At 44.4% G+C, this 16658-nt stretch overlaps 1 protein-coding gene across 1 annotated transcript; it reads right to left on the bottom strand.

The window, feature by feature from the left end:
- Positions 1–8181: 8181 nt before the first annotated feature.
- Positions 8182–13614, bottom strand: LOC113611896 (CXXC-type zinc finger protein 1-like). Its single transcript, XM_027091307.1, has 8 exons — positions 13423–13614; positions 13133–13347; positions 12545–12752; positions 12333–12443; positions 11959–12008; positions 11647–11743; positions 10542–10694; positions 8182–10436 (listed from the first exon to the last, which is right to left on the bottom strand). The coding sequence occupies exons 1-8, from the start codon at positions 13612–13614 to the stop codon at positions 10290–10292; spliced, it is 1173 nt and encodes a 390-aa protein (XP_026947108.1). The 3' UTR covers positions 8182–10289.
- Positions 13615–16658: the final 3044 nt, after the last annotated feature.

The raw sequence follows: 16658 nt of genomic DNA, 5'->3' as shown, positions 1-16658 counted from the left end.
ATTTACAATAGCCAGGACATGGAAGCAAACTTAATGTCCATCAACAGAGGAATGGATAAAGATGTGGTACATATATACAATGGAATATTACTCAGCCATAAAAAAGAACAAAATAATGCCATTTGCAGCAACGTGGATGAACCTAGAGATTGTCATAATGAGTGAAGTAAGTCAGACAGAGAAAGACAAATACCATATGATATCACTTATATGTGGAATCTAAAAAAATGGTACAAATGAACTTATTTACAAAACAGAAATAGAGTCATAGATGTAGAAAACAAACTTATGGTTACCAGGGGGGAAGGGGAGAGGGATAAATTGGGAGATTGGGATTGACATATACACGCTACTATATATAAAATAGATAACTAATAAGAGCCGACTGCACAGGGAACTCTACTCAATACGCTGTAATGACCTATATGGGAAAACAATCTAAAAAAAGAGTGGGCATATGTATAACTGATTCACTTTGCTGTACACCTGAAACTAACATAACATTGTAAATCAGCTATACTCCAATAAAAAGATTTTTTAAACATCTTTATTGGAGTATAATTACTTTACCATGGTGTGTTAGTTGTTGCTTTATAACAAAGTGTATCAGTTATACATATACATATGTCCCCATATCTCTTCCCTCTTGAGTCTCCCTCCCTCCCACCCTCCCTATCCTACCCCTCTAGGTGGTCACAAAGCACCAAGCTGATCTCCCTGTGCTATACGGCTGCTTCCCACTAGCTATCTATTTTACATTTGGCAGTGTATATATGTCCATGCCACTCTCTCACTTTGTCCCAGCTTACCCTTCCCCCTCCCCATATCCTCAAGTCCATTCTCTAGTAGGTCTGCATCTTTATTCCCATCTTGCCCCTAGGTTCTTCATGACCAATTTTTTTCCTTTAGATTCCATATATATGTGTGAGCATATGGTATTTGTTTTTCTCTTTCTGACTTACTTCACTCTGAATGACAGTCTCTAGGTCCATCCACCTCACTACAAATAACTGTTTCATTCCTTTTTATGGCTGAGTAATATTCCATTGTATATATGTGCCACATCTTCTTTATCCATTCATCTGTTGATGGACACTTAGGTTGCTTCCATGTCCTGACTATTGTAAATAGAGCTGCAATGAACATTTTGGTACATGACTCTTTTTGAATTATGGTTTTCTCAGGGTATATGCCCAGTAGTGGGATTGCTGGGTCATATGGTAGTTCTATTTTTAGTTTTTTAAGGAGCTCCATACTGTTCTCCATAGTGGCTGTATCAACTTACATTCCCACCAACAGTGCAAGAGGGTTCCCTTTTCTCCACACCCTCTCCAGCATTTACTGTTTGTAGATTTTATTTTATTTTGCGGTATGCAGGCCTCTCACTGTTGTGGCCTCTCCTGTTGCGGAACACAGGCTCCGGACGCGCAGGCTCAGCAGCCATGGCTCACGGGCCCAGCCACTCTGCGGCATGTGGGATCTTCCCAGACCGGGGCACGAACCCATGTCCCCTGCATCAGCAGGCAGACTCTCAACCACTGTGCCACCAGGGAAGCCCTGTTTGTAGATTTTTTGATGATGGCCATTCTGACCAGTGTGAGATGATATCTCATTGTAGTTTTGATTTGCATTTCTCTAATGATGATGTTGAGCATTCTTTCATGTGTTTTTTGGCAATCTGTATATCTTCTTTGGAGAAATGTCTATTTAGGTCTTCTGCCCATTTTTGGACTGGGTTGTTTGTTTTTTTGATATTGAGCTGCATGAGCTGCTTGTAAATTTTGGAGATTAAGCCTTTGTCAGTTGCTTCATTTGCAAATATTTTCTCCCACTCCGAGGGTTGTCTTTTCATCTTGTTTATGGTTTCCTTTGCTGTGCAAAAGCTTTGAAGTTTCATTAGGTCCCATTTGTTTATTTTTGTTTTTATTTCCATTTCTCTAGGAGGTGGGTCAAAGAGGATCTCACTGTGATTTATGTCATAGAGTGTTCTGCCTATGTTTTCCTCTAAGAAATTTATAGTGTCTGGCCTTACATTTAAGTCTTTAATCCATTTTGAGTTTATTTTTGTGTATGGTGTTAGGGAGTATTCTAATTTCATTCTTTTACATGTAGCTGTCCAGTTTTCCCAGCACCACTTATTGAAGAGGCTGTCTTTTTTCCACTGTATATTCTTGCCTCCTTTATCAAAGATTAAGTGACCCTATATGTGCATGGGTTTATCTCTGGGCTTTCTATCCTGTTCCATTGACCTATCTTTCTGTTTTTGTGACAGTAACATACTGTCTTGATTACTGTAGCTTTGTAGTATAGTCTGAAATCAGGGAGCCTGATTCCTCCAGCTCCGTTTTTCGTTCTCAGGATTGCTTTGGCTATTCGGGGTCTTTTGTGTTTCCATACAAATTGTGAAATTTTTTGTTCTAGTTCTGTGAAAAATGCCAGTGGTAGTTTGATAGGAATTGCATTGAATCTGTAGACTGCTTTGGGTAGTAGAGTCATTTTCACAAAGTTGATTCTTTTTTTTTAATTTAAAAATACTTTATTACTAAAATATGCTAACCAAAATTTGACAATGCAGGTTTGCCACAAATCTTCAATTCGTTAAAAACAGACAAACAAAAAATGCAAGATCTCCGAAGTATAGTGAAGTGCAATAAAATGAAGTATGACTGTAACCCAATATCTGGAGAAAAATAGGTGCCTACAGGGAGAAAAAAGGCCATCATTTGCTTACCTGGTACAGATACTACCATATGCCATTTAAGCTAGTAAGAAGATTCAGCTAGAAATACTTAACAAATTTTTAAAGTTTATGTGTGGGTCACTGTTCTAGTGTGAAGTCCCTGATGCCTATAGGCATGGGGTGTTCCAAGCTTTTATAGGCTTTTCCTCCAGGAAACTCACCTGTTAACTGGGAAAATCAGGGAAAATCCTAAAAGAATTTTTACCGTGGTGCTGGCTGGAGGAGAACAGCATTCTGCTTTCAAAATTCTATCCAGACATATCACCACACAATGTTGATTCTTCCAATGCAAGTGTGATGTGGCTGCTTCCCACTAGCTATCTATTTTACATTTCGTAGTGTATATATGTCCATGCCACTCTCTCTTTGTCCCAGCTTACCCTTCCCCCTCCCCATATCCTCAAGTCCATTCTCTAGTAGGTCTGCGTCTTTATTCCCGTCTTGCCTCTAGGTTCCTCATGACCATTTTTTTGTTTGTTTTTTAGATTCCATATATATGTGTTAGCATGTGGCATTTGTTTTTCTCTTTCTGACTTACTTCACTCTGTATGACAGACTCTAGGTCTATCCACCTCACTACAAATAACTCAATTTCATTTCTTTTTATGGCTGAGTAATATTCCATTGTATATATGTGCCACATCTTCTTTATCCATTCATCTGTCGATGGACACTTAGGTTGCTTCCATGTCCTGGCTATTGTAAATAGAGCTGCAATGAACATTGTGGTACATGACCCTGTTTGAATTATGGTTTTCTCAGGGTATATGCCCAGTAGTGGGATTGCTGGGTCGTATGGTAGTTCTATTTGTAGTTTTTTAAGGACCCTCCATACTGTTCTCCATAGTGGCTGTCTCAATTTACATTCCCACCAACAGGGCAAGAGGGTTCCCTTTTCTCCACACCCTCTCCAGCATTTATTGTTTGTAGATTTTTTTATGGTGGCCATTCTGACTGGTGTGAGACAAAATTCAACACCCATTTATGATAAAAACCCTCCAGAAAGTAGGCATAGAGGGAACTTACCTCAACATAATAATGGTCGTATATGACAAACCCACAGCCAACATCGTTCTCAATGGTGAAAAACTGAAACCATTTCCACTAAGATCAGAAAGAAGACAAGGTTGCCCACTCTCACCACTATTATTCAACATAGTTTTGGAAGTTTTAGCCACAGCAATCAGAGAAGAAAAAGAAATAAAAGGAATCCAAATCGGAAAAGAAGAAGTAAAGCTGTCACTGTTTGCAGATGACATGATACCATACATAGAGAATCCTAAAGATGCTACAAGAAAACTACTACAGTTAATCAATGAATTTGGTAAAGTAGCAGGATACAAAATTAATGCACAGAAATCTCTTGCATTCCTATACACTAATGATGAAAAATCTGAAAGTGAAATTAACAAAACACTCCCATTTACCATTGCAACAAAAAAATAAAATATCTAGGAATAAATCTACCTAAGGAGACAAAAGACCTGTATGCAGGGAGATCAGCTTGGTGCTTTGTGACCACCTAGAGGGGTGGTTTTATAGTTTTGTCTGGGTATATGCCCACGAGTGGGATTATAGTTTTGTCTGGGTATATGCCCATGAGTGGGATTGCTGGATCATATGGCAACTCTATTTTTAGTTTTTTGAACAACCTCCATATTGTTCTCCATAGGGGCTGTACCAAGTTACATTCCCACCAACAGGGTAGGAGGGTTCCCTTTTCTCCACACCCTCTTCAGCATTTGTTATTTGTAGACTTTTTAACGATGGCCATTCTGACCAGTGTGAGATGGTACCTCACTGTAGTTTTAATTTGCATTTCTCTAATAATTTATTACTATATTTAATTTGAATTTTAAAATATTCTCAGATTTGGCCAGTGGGAGTCACTTGCAGCTGGAATGTTATGTCCTTTTGACATGTCCCATGATTCATTGAGCACATCCTGACCTTCTGGTACAACAAAATGTTCAGGTTCATCCGGTACTTTTCCCACCCCAGCCCAGAATAACCCACATCTCCTAGTTAATAATTTTTTAATGAGTTTTTATCCTGGTATATAACATAGTATGCCTACTACTAAATACCTAATATTATATAATATTTTATAGGAGAAAGAAATATAATTGAAATTTCTGCAATTCACTGTGTTCATGCAGTAAAAGTTATTCTTTACTAAAAATGAGAACTACGTTGACAGATGAATGGATAAAGAAGATGTGGTACAAATATGCAATGGAACACTACTCAGCCATGAAAAAGAATGAAATAATGTCATTTGCAGCAAAATGGATGCAACTAGAGATTATCATACTAAGTGAAGTGAGTCTGAAAGAAAAAGAAAAATACCATATGGTGTCACTTATATGTGGAATCTAAAATATGACACAAATGAACCTATCTGTGAAACAGAAACAGAATCATGGACATAGGGAACAGGCTGGTAGTTGCCAAGGGGGAGGGGGCTGGGGAGGGATGGAGTGGGAGGTTGGGGTTAGCAGATGTAAGCTTTTATATATAGAATGGATAAACAACAAGGTCCTACTGTATAGCACAGAGACCTATATTCAATATCCTATGATAAACCATAATGGAAAAGAATATTTTTTTAAAGAATGTATATATATGTATAACTGAATCACTTTGCTGTACAGCAGAAAGTAACACAACATTGTAAATCAACTATACTTCAATTTAAAAAATATTGATAAAAATGAGGACTAAACAACCCTCTTAAGTCCTCCTGCTATTTTGAGAACTGCCAGAAACACCTTTCCTGGGCCGTTGAGTACCGAGTAGCAAATGTTATGCCAGGAACTGGGAAGGGAGAAATATATTATACACACACCCCTTGTCCTGTAGCAACCCTGAAATGTGAAAAACAAATACAGGTAGGTAGGAAAGGTAAGTTCTCCATGAGGGAGTAAGTTTACCCGCCAGTGTTGGAGAAGCTTAAATTGGATGATAAGGCATGTGATACAAAGTGCAAAGGTATGGAAGTGAAAAAGAAAAACTATTTGATGTCAAATAGCTCTATGTAGAAGAAGAAGGGTCTATGTGACATTCAGGGAAGCAAAATAAATTTAAAATCTGAGGACAAATGCTGGACTCCATCATAGAAAAAGTAAGAATTTTTTCCTTGATCTAATGGATCACCATGGAGGGATTATATATGCAGGGAAGATATATTAACTAACTTTTGTATCTTGAAAGAATTATAGTCCCTATTGCAATTGTATTTTATATTTCAGGATAACATATTTTAAGTAGAGATTTTTAAAAACAACATTAAAAGAGGAACTGACCACAGAGTCTTTGCACAGAACTTTAAGCCCAGACTGAAAATGGCATATTCTATTACCAATGTTTTTAAATATTTAAAAAATTTTCCAGTTTCATTGAGGAATGGTTGACAAATTAAAAATTATATATACTTAAGGTATACAATATGGTAAGGTTGTTTTTTTTTTTTTTTTTGCGGTACGCGGGCCTCTCACTGTTGTGGCCTCTCCTGTTGCGGAGCACAGGCTCCGGACGCGCAGGCTCAGCGGCCATGGCTCACGGGCCCAGCCGCTCTGCGGCACATGGGATCTTCCCGGACCGGGGCACGAGCCCGTGTCCCCTGCATCGGCAGGCGGACTCTCAACCACTGTGCCACCAGGGAAGCCCCCAATATGGTGTTTTGATATAAATATATTCTTTTAACTTTGACCTACCTAAGGCCCAAGTAGTGTCAAAAGCCCCAGAGGAAAGTTAAAATGTAGGATGGTTTGCACCTGTATGAAATGAAATCATCAGTGAGGTGTGCACATGAAGAACCCTATCCACTGTGTTCTGCTTGGGCCCTACGCCCTCGGCTTCTTTTAGATGGTTCTCAACCAGCGGTTCTCAAACTTGAGCATGCATCAGAATCACCTAGAGGGCTTGTCAACACACAGACTACTAAACCTCATAACCAAAAGTCTGGTGTAGGACCCGAGAATTTGCATTTCTACCAGTCTCTCAAATGATGCTGCTGGTGGTGGTCCAAGAAACATACTGTGAGAACCATTGTTCTAGAAGATGGCTGTGGCAAACCCTATCATCATACACTTATGACAAGATTACTGTTGACGACACTCGTCTTTTTCATTAGGCTGATCCTCTGTCCAGTTTACACCTGTTGTTCCGGCATAATTATTAATGATGCCCCTTCCCATTCTAAAGTGTCCTGATTTGGATGATAAAGTATAAGGTTACCTCACCCATACTCCATAATGAGATCAAATTTGTTTTTGAAATTCAATTATCAGGAAACCTTTACCCTGGAAGAATTGTCACATTTTCTCCCTGTGGCCAATGTAAATCTTACAAACGACTGCGTTTCCTTTCCAGCTATATCTGATAGGAAGATAAGAAAAAAACTTCTAGCTCAAATTTAATTACTCTGCAGGACCATCAGGCCCAAATGCCTATAGTCCAAATAGATTCTAGTGCTGACTTTGTTCGTTCTGTCTATATCTTCTCTGACCTAAATTTATAGAGTCATACCTGGACATTTTACTACAGGGATTCTTTAATGCCCCCTAAAAACACTGGAAAAGCAATGGGTACAACAAACAAATACATGAATTAATCTATTAAATTAAAAACTTGGTTATTAAAAACTTGGTTATTTCCTGCTGTTCCTGGGAAGGGGCTTGGGTCTGTGAAGTCAAAGCTGCAGAGGGGATGATGTGCAGGTACGTTGCAGAGATCAGATTCACCAGCCCGGAAACACCCACACTTCAGCTGGGGGCCACACCCTGTGGGAGACCCAGGGGGCACCACATTTCTGTGGCCACAAGCTGTGTATCTGTGACTGATATGATTGTGTGACACTTGGAAAAGGCAGGTTTCTCATTGGGACCAAGTGTACAACTATCGCCTCCTAAGTCCTTTAATATCTGTCCTTGCACCCTGATCCAAGATTTCAATTTCTAGAAAACAATCATGTATGTGCATGAAGATTTAAATGCAGGAATTTCACTACTGTGATGTTAATAGTCAAAACCAAAACTATCCTTCATAAATGTTAACTAACAGTATATTGGTTATAAAAATTATGATATATTCAAAGACTCAATATTATGCAGCTATTAAAATTGTATACAAAAATATTTGCTGACGTGGAAAAATACTTAAGTTAGAATACAGAGCAAAGAGAGAAGGTAACCAAACAATTCTAGTTTTCATTTAAATTAAATGTGCATGTATGAATATACTAAACACTCATGAACATAAACACCAAAGCTCAGAGCCAGAAAAAATATCTGAAAGCAAAAAAATCAAAATATGGGGCTTCCCTGGTGGCACAGTGGTTGAGAGTCTGCCTGCCGATGCAGGGGACACGGGTTCGTGCCCCGGTCCCGGAAGATCCCGCATGCTGCGGAGCAGCTGGGCCCATGGGCCATGGCTGCTGAGCCTGCGCGTCCGGAGCCTGTGCTCTGCAACGGGAGAGGCCACAACAGTGAGAGGCCCGCGTACCGCAAAAAAAAAAAAAAAAAAAATCAAAATGTTAATAGAATTTAGTTAGGAGATAACAGAGGTCATTTAAATTTTATTCTTTCTACTTATTTGTAGTGTATAACTTGCTTTATATTTAGTTTTATTATACAAATAGTTATATTTGTAATAGTTACAAATATAACTGTATAATAAACAAAACTAAAATGAGTTTTGTCATATATACTGTCTTACTGACCACATGACCCTGAGCCCCTGTGAAAATGAGCCTGTCCCCAGAGGTGACAACATCCACAGGAAGGAGGGAACTGTGGGGCAAGGTCTGGTTCCCTCATCGTCTGCCTCTGTTTACGGACTCTCAAGGGGAACATTTTTTTTTTAGTCTTACCACTCGGCATGCAGGATCTTAGTTTCCTGACAAGGGATTGAACCTGTGCCCCCTGCAATGGAAGCTCAGAGTGTTAACCATTGGACCACCAGGGAAATCCCTTGAGGGGAACTTTTAGTGGGAAACTTGGTCTTGGCTATTGTGTGCTGAGGGTGGAAGGCACAGTCAGGAGACAAGGTTCCAGTCCACTGCTGTCACTCACAATCCCAGAGGCCTGGGCAAGTCATGTACCTTCTCAGGCCACTTTACTCATCTTTGAGAGGAGGAGGAAGAAGCAGAAGGGCCCTAGAGAGCGTGGTCACCCTACTACCCTGCCATTCTCTAAGTTCCAAAGAAAAGGGATTTTTCTGCCCTAGATCAGGATAGAGGAGAAATCAGCAAATCCCCAAGGATCAGGGGAAAGCAGGCTCTGGTAGAGATCAGCTGAGTGTATGCACAGAGCCAGTGAGGACTGAAGGGCCTGTGCTGGGCGTCAGGGGGGAGCGTCTCCCTAGCTGGGGCCGGTGGTCACCCCCACCCACACCTCGCTCGCAGACACCCTGCAGGGAGCTGCCTCCCCCTCCTCTAGTCTGTGGGGCTGACCCGCTCATCCCACCTTTCCTCCATCGGCTGCATCACATTTTCCACTGAAACAGGAAGGGCTCTGGATGTGGGACACCAGCCCCATGGTGCTCACACATCAGGAGGATGGTGACCTGTCTCAGGGACACCAAGTCTGGAATTTGCTCCTCCTGTGACACACCTGCCCCTGTCCTGAGGCCCTGGTGATCAATATCAGGTACCTCATTTAATTTTCACTGCAACCTTGCCAGCTACCTGACAATGATTATCCTTAGGACCATTTTACAATAGAAGCAGCTGAAGCACAGTGAGGCTAAGTTGGTTGTCCCAAGGTCACACTGCTAGCAAGTAGAATGACCAGGAAATACTTAAGCCGAGGTCAGCTGACTCCAAAGTGCCCACACTTAGCCACTCTGTGATTCTAAACCCCATATGGGATTGACTCTCAATAAACAATATTCCTATTTCCCATTGTCTTCAAAGTGCTCAGGCTGAGGAGAGGCAACATCTTGTGTGCATAAACTGATTGCATATTTCACTGCACATCCAGGGCAACCTACCTGTCCCTCCCTCTTCTGACAGAGATGAAAACTCAAACTCACCCTCCCCACCCACTTCTTAGACACTGGAAACCAGGTGTGCACCAGGACCTGCACTGAGCACACCGGGCATCACAGGCACCCCCAAATGTGCACTGTAGCCCACCCCCCAAGTAAAGCTGCACTGTCACCCACCACCACTGGAGGTTCGGAATTGGGTTTGTGGCCAGAGAGAACGGCTTAGGGGCCACCAAAGAATATTAAAATCTCTTGTTCTAAAGTTTTTAAACAAAACTCTGGATGGTGGGAGATGAGGGCAGGGCAGTCTCCTGGCCCCACCCAGATTCAGGAAAGAAAGAGACGGGGGATACAGGAACAGACAGAAACAGGGGGATTTTGAGGACCACCCCACCTCAAGGAGGCATAGACCGAGACAGGAGACTAAATGGGGAACAGAGAAGCACAGAGAAACTCTGAGATGCCCTGAAAAATATATTAGAGGAAGAGGTGTGTGAGGAATTCGTAGAGTGTCACCCTTGCACAGGGTGTTGAGTACAGGACCTCAGCTGAGCAGAGCTCAGCTGTCTACTCTGGAGCGTAGGTCAGTGGTGAGCGGGTCATGCTGGGTTGTCTGATGAAGCATCAGGGCCAGCAGCCCTGCCCGATTCTTCATGGCTGTGCGCACCTTGTGCTCCTGCTCAACCAGCTCTTCCAGCTTGAGCAACTGTGGGGGGCAAGCATGAGAAGGGCCTTCTAGGATTCCATCCCGCCTCTCAGCCCCTAAGGGGCGTACCATGTAATGTACCATGTAACGTACCACGTAACATACCATGCACACGCGCTCTAGGTCCACCTCGGCACGTCTCAGCTTCTCCCAGCAGTAGTGGTGATTGCACAAGCGTTTGGGGAGGCAACAGAAATTACCGGTGGGCTCAAAGATGTTTTTCACTAGTGGGCAACCGCACACTTCTTCATCCGGTACCTGTGGGGAAGAATGAAAGATGATGAGGTACGTGAAGGGTGGCATATGGAGGGTGATCAGGCAGGCAGGATGCAAGGAAGAGGGGAATAGAGGGCAGGCAGGAAGGAAGGAGAGGAATGGGGAGTGGTGACCTAGCAGGGGGAAGAGAGGAATTCAGTGATTAGGTAAAGAAGAGGGGGCCAAAGGGGGATGATCAATCATGGAGAATGGAGGAAGAAGTTAAGCAGGGATGTAGGAATGGAGGTGATCAGGCAGGAAGGACGGAAGAACAGAAAGAGATCAAACAGGACGGAGAGGAAGGATGGAGGGGGGGTCTGACAGGGAGAAGTAGATGAATGAGGGTTGGTAAAGCATGGGGGAGGTGAGGAATAAGGCTGGGAGGGTGAAAGGGATGGGGGCTGATCAAACAGGGAAGAAGAAGGGATTTAGGACATGACAAGCAGTGAGAAGGCGATTGGGGAAGTGAGGCAGGGAGAATAAGAATGGAAGGAAGTCAGCAAGTGAGAAGAGAGGAATTGAGGGTAACCATGCAGGGAGGGAGGGGGGATTGTGGGGTGGTCAGGCAGGGGCTAGGAAAAGAAGGGAGATGAGCAAGCAAGGAGAAGGGAAGAATGGGGAATGGTTATGCAGTGAGGAGCAGAGGAACGGAGGCTGGTCAGGCAGAGGGAGAGAGAAATGTTGGGGTGCGGGGTCAGGCAAGGAGATTATGAATAAATAAACAGGCAGGGAGAAAAGTAAAACTAGAAAGTGATTGGGCAGTGGGGAGGGGGGTGTAGGGGAGGTCAGGAAAGGAGGAGGGGATACATAGGGATTGGTCAGGAGGCATGAAGGCAGTCAGGCAGAAGGAAGAAGGAATAGGAGGCAATCAAGCACTGGAGGACGAGAGGAAGGTGGTCAGGTAGGGAGAAGGGGAGGAATGGAGGGCGATGAGGTAGAGAAAGAAAAGTCTCACCTTGGGGTCCTTCGAGTGCTCAGGGCATAACACCTGGAGTCGCTTACAGTAGCTCTTACTCCGTGGGTCGTAAACATCACAGAAGAGCCTTGCGGTTCTGGGGAGAGGTGAAAGTGAGGTGCTAAGGGTCAGGAGGAGGCTGGTCCCACCCTGAACCCTGCCCACACTTTGTCCCCAACCCCACCTATACCCTGCCGCTAATCTGCCCACCTCTGTCTCTGAGCCTACCCACATCCTGCCCTTGATCTTGCCCACCCTGCTCCTGACCTTGTCCACATCGTGCCTTTGACCCTGAGCAGCACTCACACTCACCCCTCAATGCGAGTGGGGTACATGGACGTGAAGGGCGATTTGCGCTCATACTGGGGAAAAAAGAGTACAAATGGGAGGAACTATAGACACACACTGCGTAACCTCCCATGAAAAAGCCCCAAACAACACATTTGCTCCCTGTGGACCCTACGCTCCTGTCTGCTCAGCCGATGTCCCCCCCTCACCAGTGGCTGATGCCCAAATCTTGGCCCCTTTACTGGGGGTGGAAGAAAAGCACAAATGGGTAGAGCCATGGATGTGTGTTGTATTCTCTTCTACAACAAATACCCGGGCACCAAACCTGCCCCCCTCCTCATGGACCCCACCCAGCCAAAAACACCCTTGCCCCATCTTCCCCCAGCCAATGCTCCAACCTTGGCGAAGCAGCGCTCCATGTGGCGCAGGGCAACCTGCGTATTGATGGGTTGCCCGCAGGAGACACAGAAGATCTGCAGGTTGACGCTGTTCCTGCCATGCTTGTCACTCTGCATAGGACAGTAGAAGGGCCAGTAAAGCAGTGCAGGGTGGGGACGGCAGGGCAAGATATCAGGCACCTTTCTGCTCCACCCCACCCATTCCCACTCACCTCTTCATCTTTGCACACAGCCTGCTGCTTGCCACGCTGAATGATGGCCTCAAGTTCATGGAAATGGCACTCTAAGTCCTTCAGGCGGGTGTGGGTGTCCTGCTGCTCACGGTGGATGCGCTCGAGCATTTTCTTGCCATGCTCCTCAGCAATGCAAGGGCTCTTCTGCCACTGCTGGATGCGCTTGGGCAGGATCGCATAGATGCGGCTGGAAGGGGAGACAGCAAGAATGGAATGCGTATGTGGGGGCATCAAAATAAGAAGAAATGGATGAGTGGCCGAATGGTGGATGTTTAGGATAATGAATGGTAGATGAGTGAATGTTGGTGAATGCGTGCTTGGATGGTGGATGGTTGGGTGCATGGCTAGACAGCTGGGTGGGTAAGTGACTGTTGAGGGTGAATGAGTGGGTTGGTGGATGGAACGTGGATGGGTGGTTCAGCGGGTCGGTGGATGTAAGGGTGGATGGATAGGTGGGTGAGTGGACGAATGGTGGAGGATACATAGGTAGCGGGGTAGATGGACTTACAGCTGGCATAGATCATGCCCTACTTTATTCCCTGTTGCTTAACCTCCAGGTGCACTCACGCAGCTGCCAGCTTCATGCCACAGTCGTCCGAGCAGTACTTGGAGCCTGGCCGGGTGGGGTGCACACAGTCAGGCCCCAGGCACTGCCGCAGTGAGGCTGGGTGCTCGGCACCTGACTGCTCTGGGTCTTCTGACTTTTCCATGAGCTTCTGCTGCTTCTCCTTCTGTGAGACAAGAGTGGTCAAAGCAGGGGCAGGGGAATCAGTGTCAGCCCCCTAACCCTGTATTACTACCTTGCATTCTGCCCCCAACCTCTGCCTCCATGCCCCCCATTCCACCATTTCTGTCACCTTCCACTCCACTTTTTTCTTCAAATTCTTCCTTTTCTTCGTATCCATTGCCTGCTTCTGCAGTGCAGAATCTAGGAATGGGAAGTCCTCAGTGTCATTCATCCAGGGCTGTAGGCGAGAAAAATGCTGACAGGTCTCCCCAATTTGTTTCTTAAATAATCTCTGGACACTCCGTGCCGCCTCTCTCTTCATTGCTGAGCCTCCCTGCCTTCAATGTCCTTACCCTTCCACGCAGGGGCCCTGCCATACACTCATCAGGCTTTGATTGTCAAGAATCTCGTATATAAAAGTCCTGGTATAAGCTTCAGTACTGAGGCAGGTCCTTTTCAGACAACAGCTGGTGTATGGCCTCCTTTCCTGCCGATGGCATTGCCCCCACCTGGTACTTCTGGGACAGCTCAGACTTCTGTAGTTGAGGCAGGTGTGATCGAGTGAACAGTTGTCAGGGGGACTATGGCAAAGTCTCTGAGAGTATCACAGTTAAGAACTGACGGGCAGACCCTCGCACCAGCTCCATTCCCCCAACCACCCTGTGTCCTAGATTCACCAGAGACCAGGGATTATAAGTAGCGCTCCTGTGCTGATGGAAGGAGGGCTCTGGGTCAGCACTAAGTGGGTGGGGATGGGCTCACCCTGCCCCAACACTCCTGGCCTCACCCTCTGGCCACTGTGGCTGGGGCCCACAGCACCTGCCTGGATGCACTAGGTCTTGCCTGCCTGGGAATGACTGGCACCACCTGGCCCTGCTTGCCCACCTTATCCAGACACACTTGGCTAGTCCATCTGGCTGCATCTTGCCCAGTCGAATTCATAAGGCCCTGCATATCCACCCAGAAAAGCTAGACTCCACCTCCTCACACTTAGAGGGCTCAGCCTGCCTTGTCCACCCTCCAGGACACACCTGCTACCCTGCTTGCCCTACACCATGGTCCCAGACAAGCCTCCTCTGCCCAGCCGGCCCAGCCCCTCAGACATGCTCCGCCCACCTTTCTGTCCCGCCCAGTCTGCCTAGTCTCTCCAGGCTCCACATGCCTGACTCTGCCTTCTTGGACACACTCTGTGTTGCCTTAAGGCTCCCAGCCCTGTGGGTCCCATGCGCTGCCAGGCCCTGCCCGCCTCCCAGACTCTCAGCCTCATATACCCCTCCCCACTTCCTGTACATACTCTGCTCTGCCTTACCTCTCACATGCTGAGCCATGCCAAGCCCTGCCCCCTCCCCCACTTGCACGTGCCACGCTGTGCGCTGTCTGCCCTGACTCACTCACCTAGAATAATTTGACAGTCTTTATTCTGAAAACTACTCCTACCTGAACCCAGTAACGCCTGCTAAAATATATAAATATACAAATGTTTTTAAATCTTTGCGTGCATTTGCACACACACGCAAATCATTACTCTCAAAGATTAAAAGAGCAAGCACACACACAAAGAATACACACGTTTTGGTTAAGACAGTTATCAACCAGAGAACACATACTAGTTTCGAGCTACAGATGCAATATTAATAAAAACTCACCCTGGCCTTAGTCTTAAAGGAAGTCTGAACACTTTCCAATGAATAAGCATCACACGGGGCACAGAGAAGTCGCGTTAGAAACAAAAGCCTTAACTTTTGAAAATTGAAAAGGCATTTCTAAACTCTTGGTAAAAAAAATAATAATAACGGAAATTAGAAAATACTTAGAGCTTAACGAAAACAATACATACCCAACTGTGGTCTCAGCTGACAATATAAGAAGACAGAAAATAATGATCTGAGCGCTCAACTCAAATTCGAACAAGTCCCCATACTGCCTCCAAAGACACCCATTATCAACCCCCAAATCCCCTTCGATGACACCCTCACCCACCCCTCCGTCTTCAAAGCCCTCACAAGATACCTCAGCGCCCGGAAGGCGCTACACGGAGGAGAGCTTCAAGGCAGCTGAGGTAAAAACGGCAGCAAAGCGACTTCCGGTCCGGTATCGACCTTAGCGCCACCCCTTCCCGGGAGTACTGTGTTTGCACTTGCTCCAGACCCTTAATATCCGAGCTGCTGTACAGCCCGAAGTTTGAAACAAATGGTTACAGTGAAACAATAGTTGAGTACACGCTGTTCTGTGCGCCATGAAGGATACACTTGTTTCTTTTGACACCAGTGCCTCCCTGTTTCACACATCAGGGTGATCTTCACCGCATTATTGTATGTGGCAGGAAAAATGATCCCTTTACCATTTCCGATTATTTTGAATAATTTCATATTCGTACCATTTTACTATCTGCTATTTCAGTCATGAGGTAGGTAATGAGAAAAACAAAGAAAAACAAGTAAATCAGCTTTTAGAAGTCGAGAAAGTAGAAAAAGATTTATGGAAAGGCAGGAAAATAGAAAGAAAAATGTAAGAAGGTAGTAATAAGTTCATATTTGAAATTTATACTTTATTACATAATCAGTAATAAAAAATTGTCAATGGGGTAAACTCTCCAGTTAAAGTCAGAGATTGTCATTTTGGATGAAAATTAACAAGTCTAGCCATATGCTGTTTATGCCAAACCTGGCAAATCATAAGGCTACAGAAACGTTTGAAATAAAAGGATGGAAGGAAATTTGCCAGGTACATGCTAATCAAAATAAAGCAAGGTCAATTATATTAATATCAGACTAAAAATACTAAGACAAAAAGTATTAATTGGGGTTCAAATGGTCATTCTATAATGATTTGATTCACCATGAACATGTAAAAATTCCAATCTTATATAATACATGATTAAAATGATGTAAAATGAAAATAAAGAAAAATATATTAGTAAAAGTAAAACAAAAGTAAAATAGAAAAAAACATTATCATTGTGAAAGATTACAATCACACTGCTCACCTTTCAGGACTCAGCTTTGGCATCACCGTCTGGGAAGCTCTCTCTGCTTCCTTTCTATCTGGATGACCAGCCTCTCTTCTGAATGAATTTGTGGACATAATTATATAGCAAGAATGTTTCTTTTATTTTAATCTTGAAATTAAGAAGTAAATGGAGGCATTGTCTGAACCCCTCACACCTGTTTTGTCACACCCATCTTCCTCAACTAGAAATGAAGGCAGGGACAATGTTGGTCTTGCTCACTACTGGTTGCGCAGTGCCCAGCTTACACATGACACACAAGAGTGTCCAGTAGCTACTGATGATCAGGTGCCTTGCCTGGTGTTGTTGCAAAGTGGCAAATTACTGCAATTTATCTGGCTGCATATTATTCCTTGAAG

This window comes from Aethalodelphis obliquidens, unplaced genomic scaffold, assembly GCF_003676395.1.
Source record: "Aethalodelphis obliquidens isolate GAN/ISIS:26980383/991018 unplaced genomic scaffold, ASM367639v1 scaffold71, whole genome shotgun sequence".
Lineage (NCBI taxonomy): Eukaryota > Metazoa > Chordata > Mammalia > Artiodactyla > Delphinidae > Aethalodelphis > Aethalodelphis obliquidens.
The sequence above is the reverse complement of the archived record's forward strand: the minus strand, read 5'-3'. Positions and strand labels throughout refer to the sequence as shown.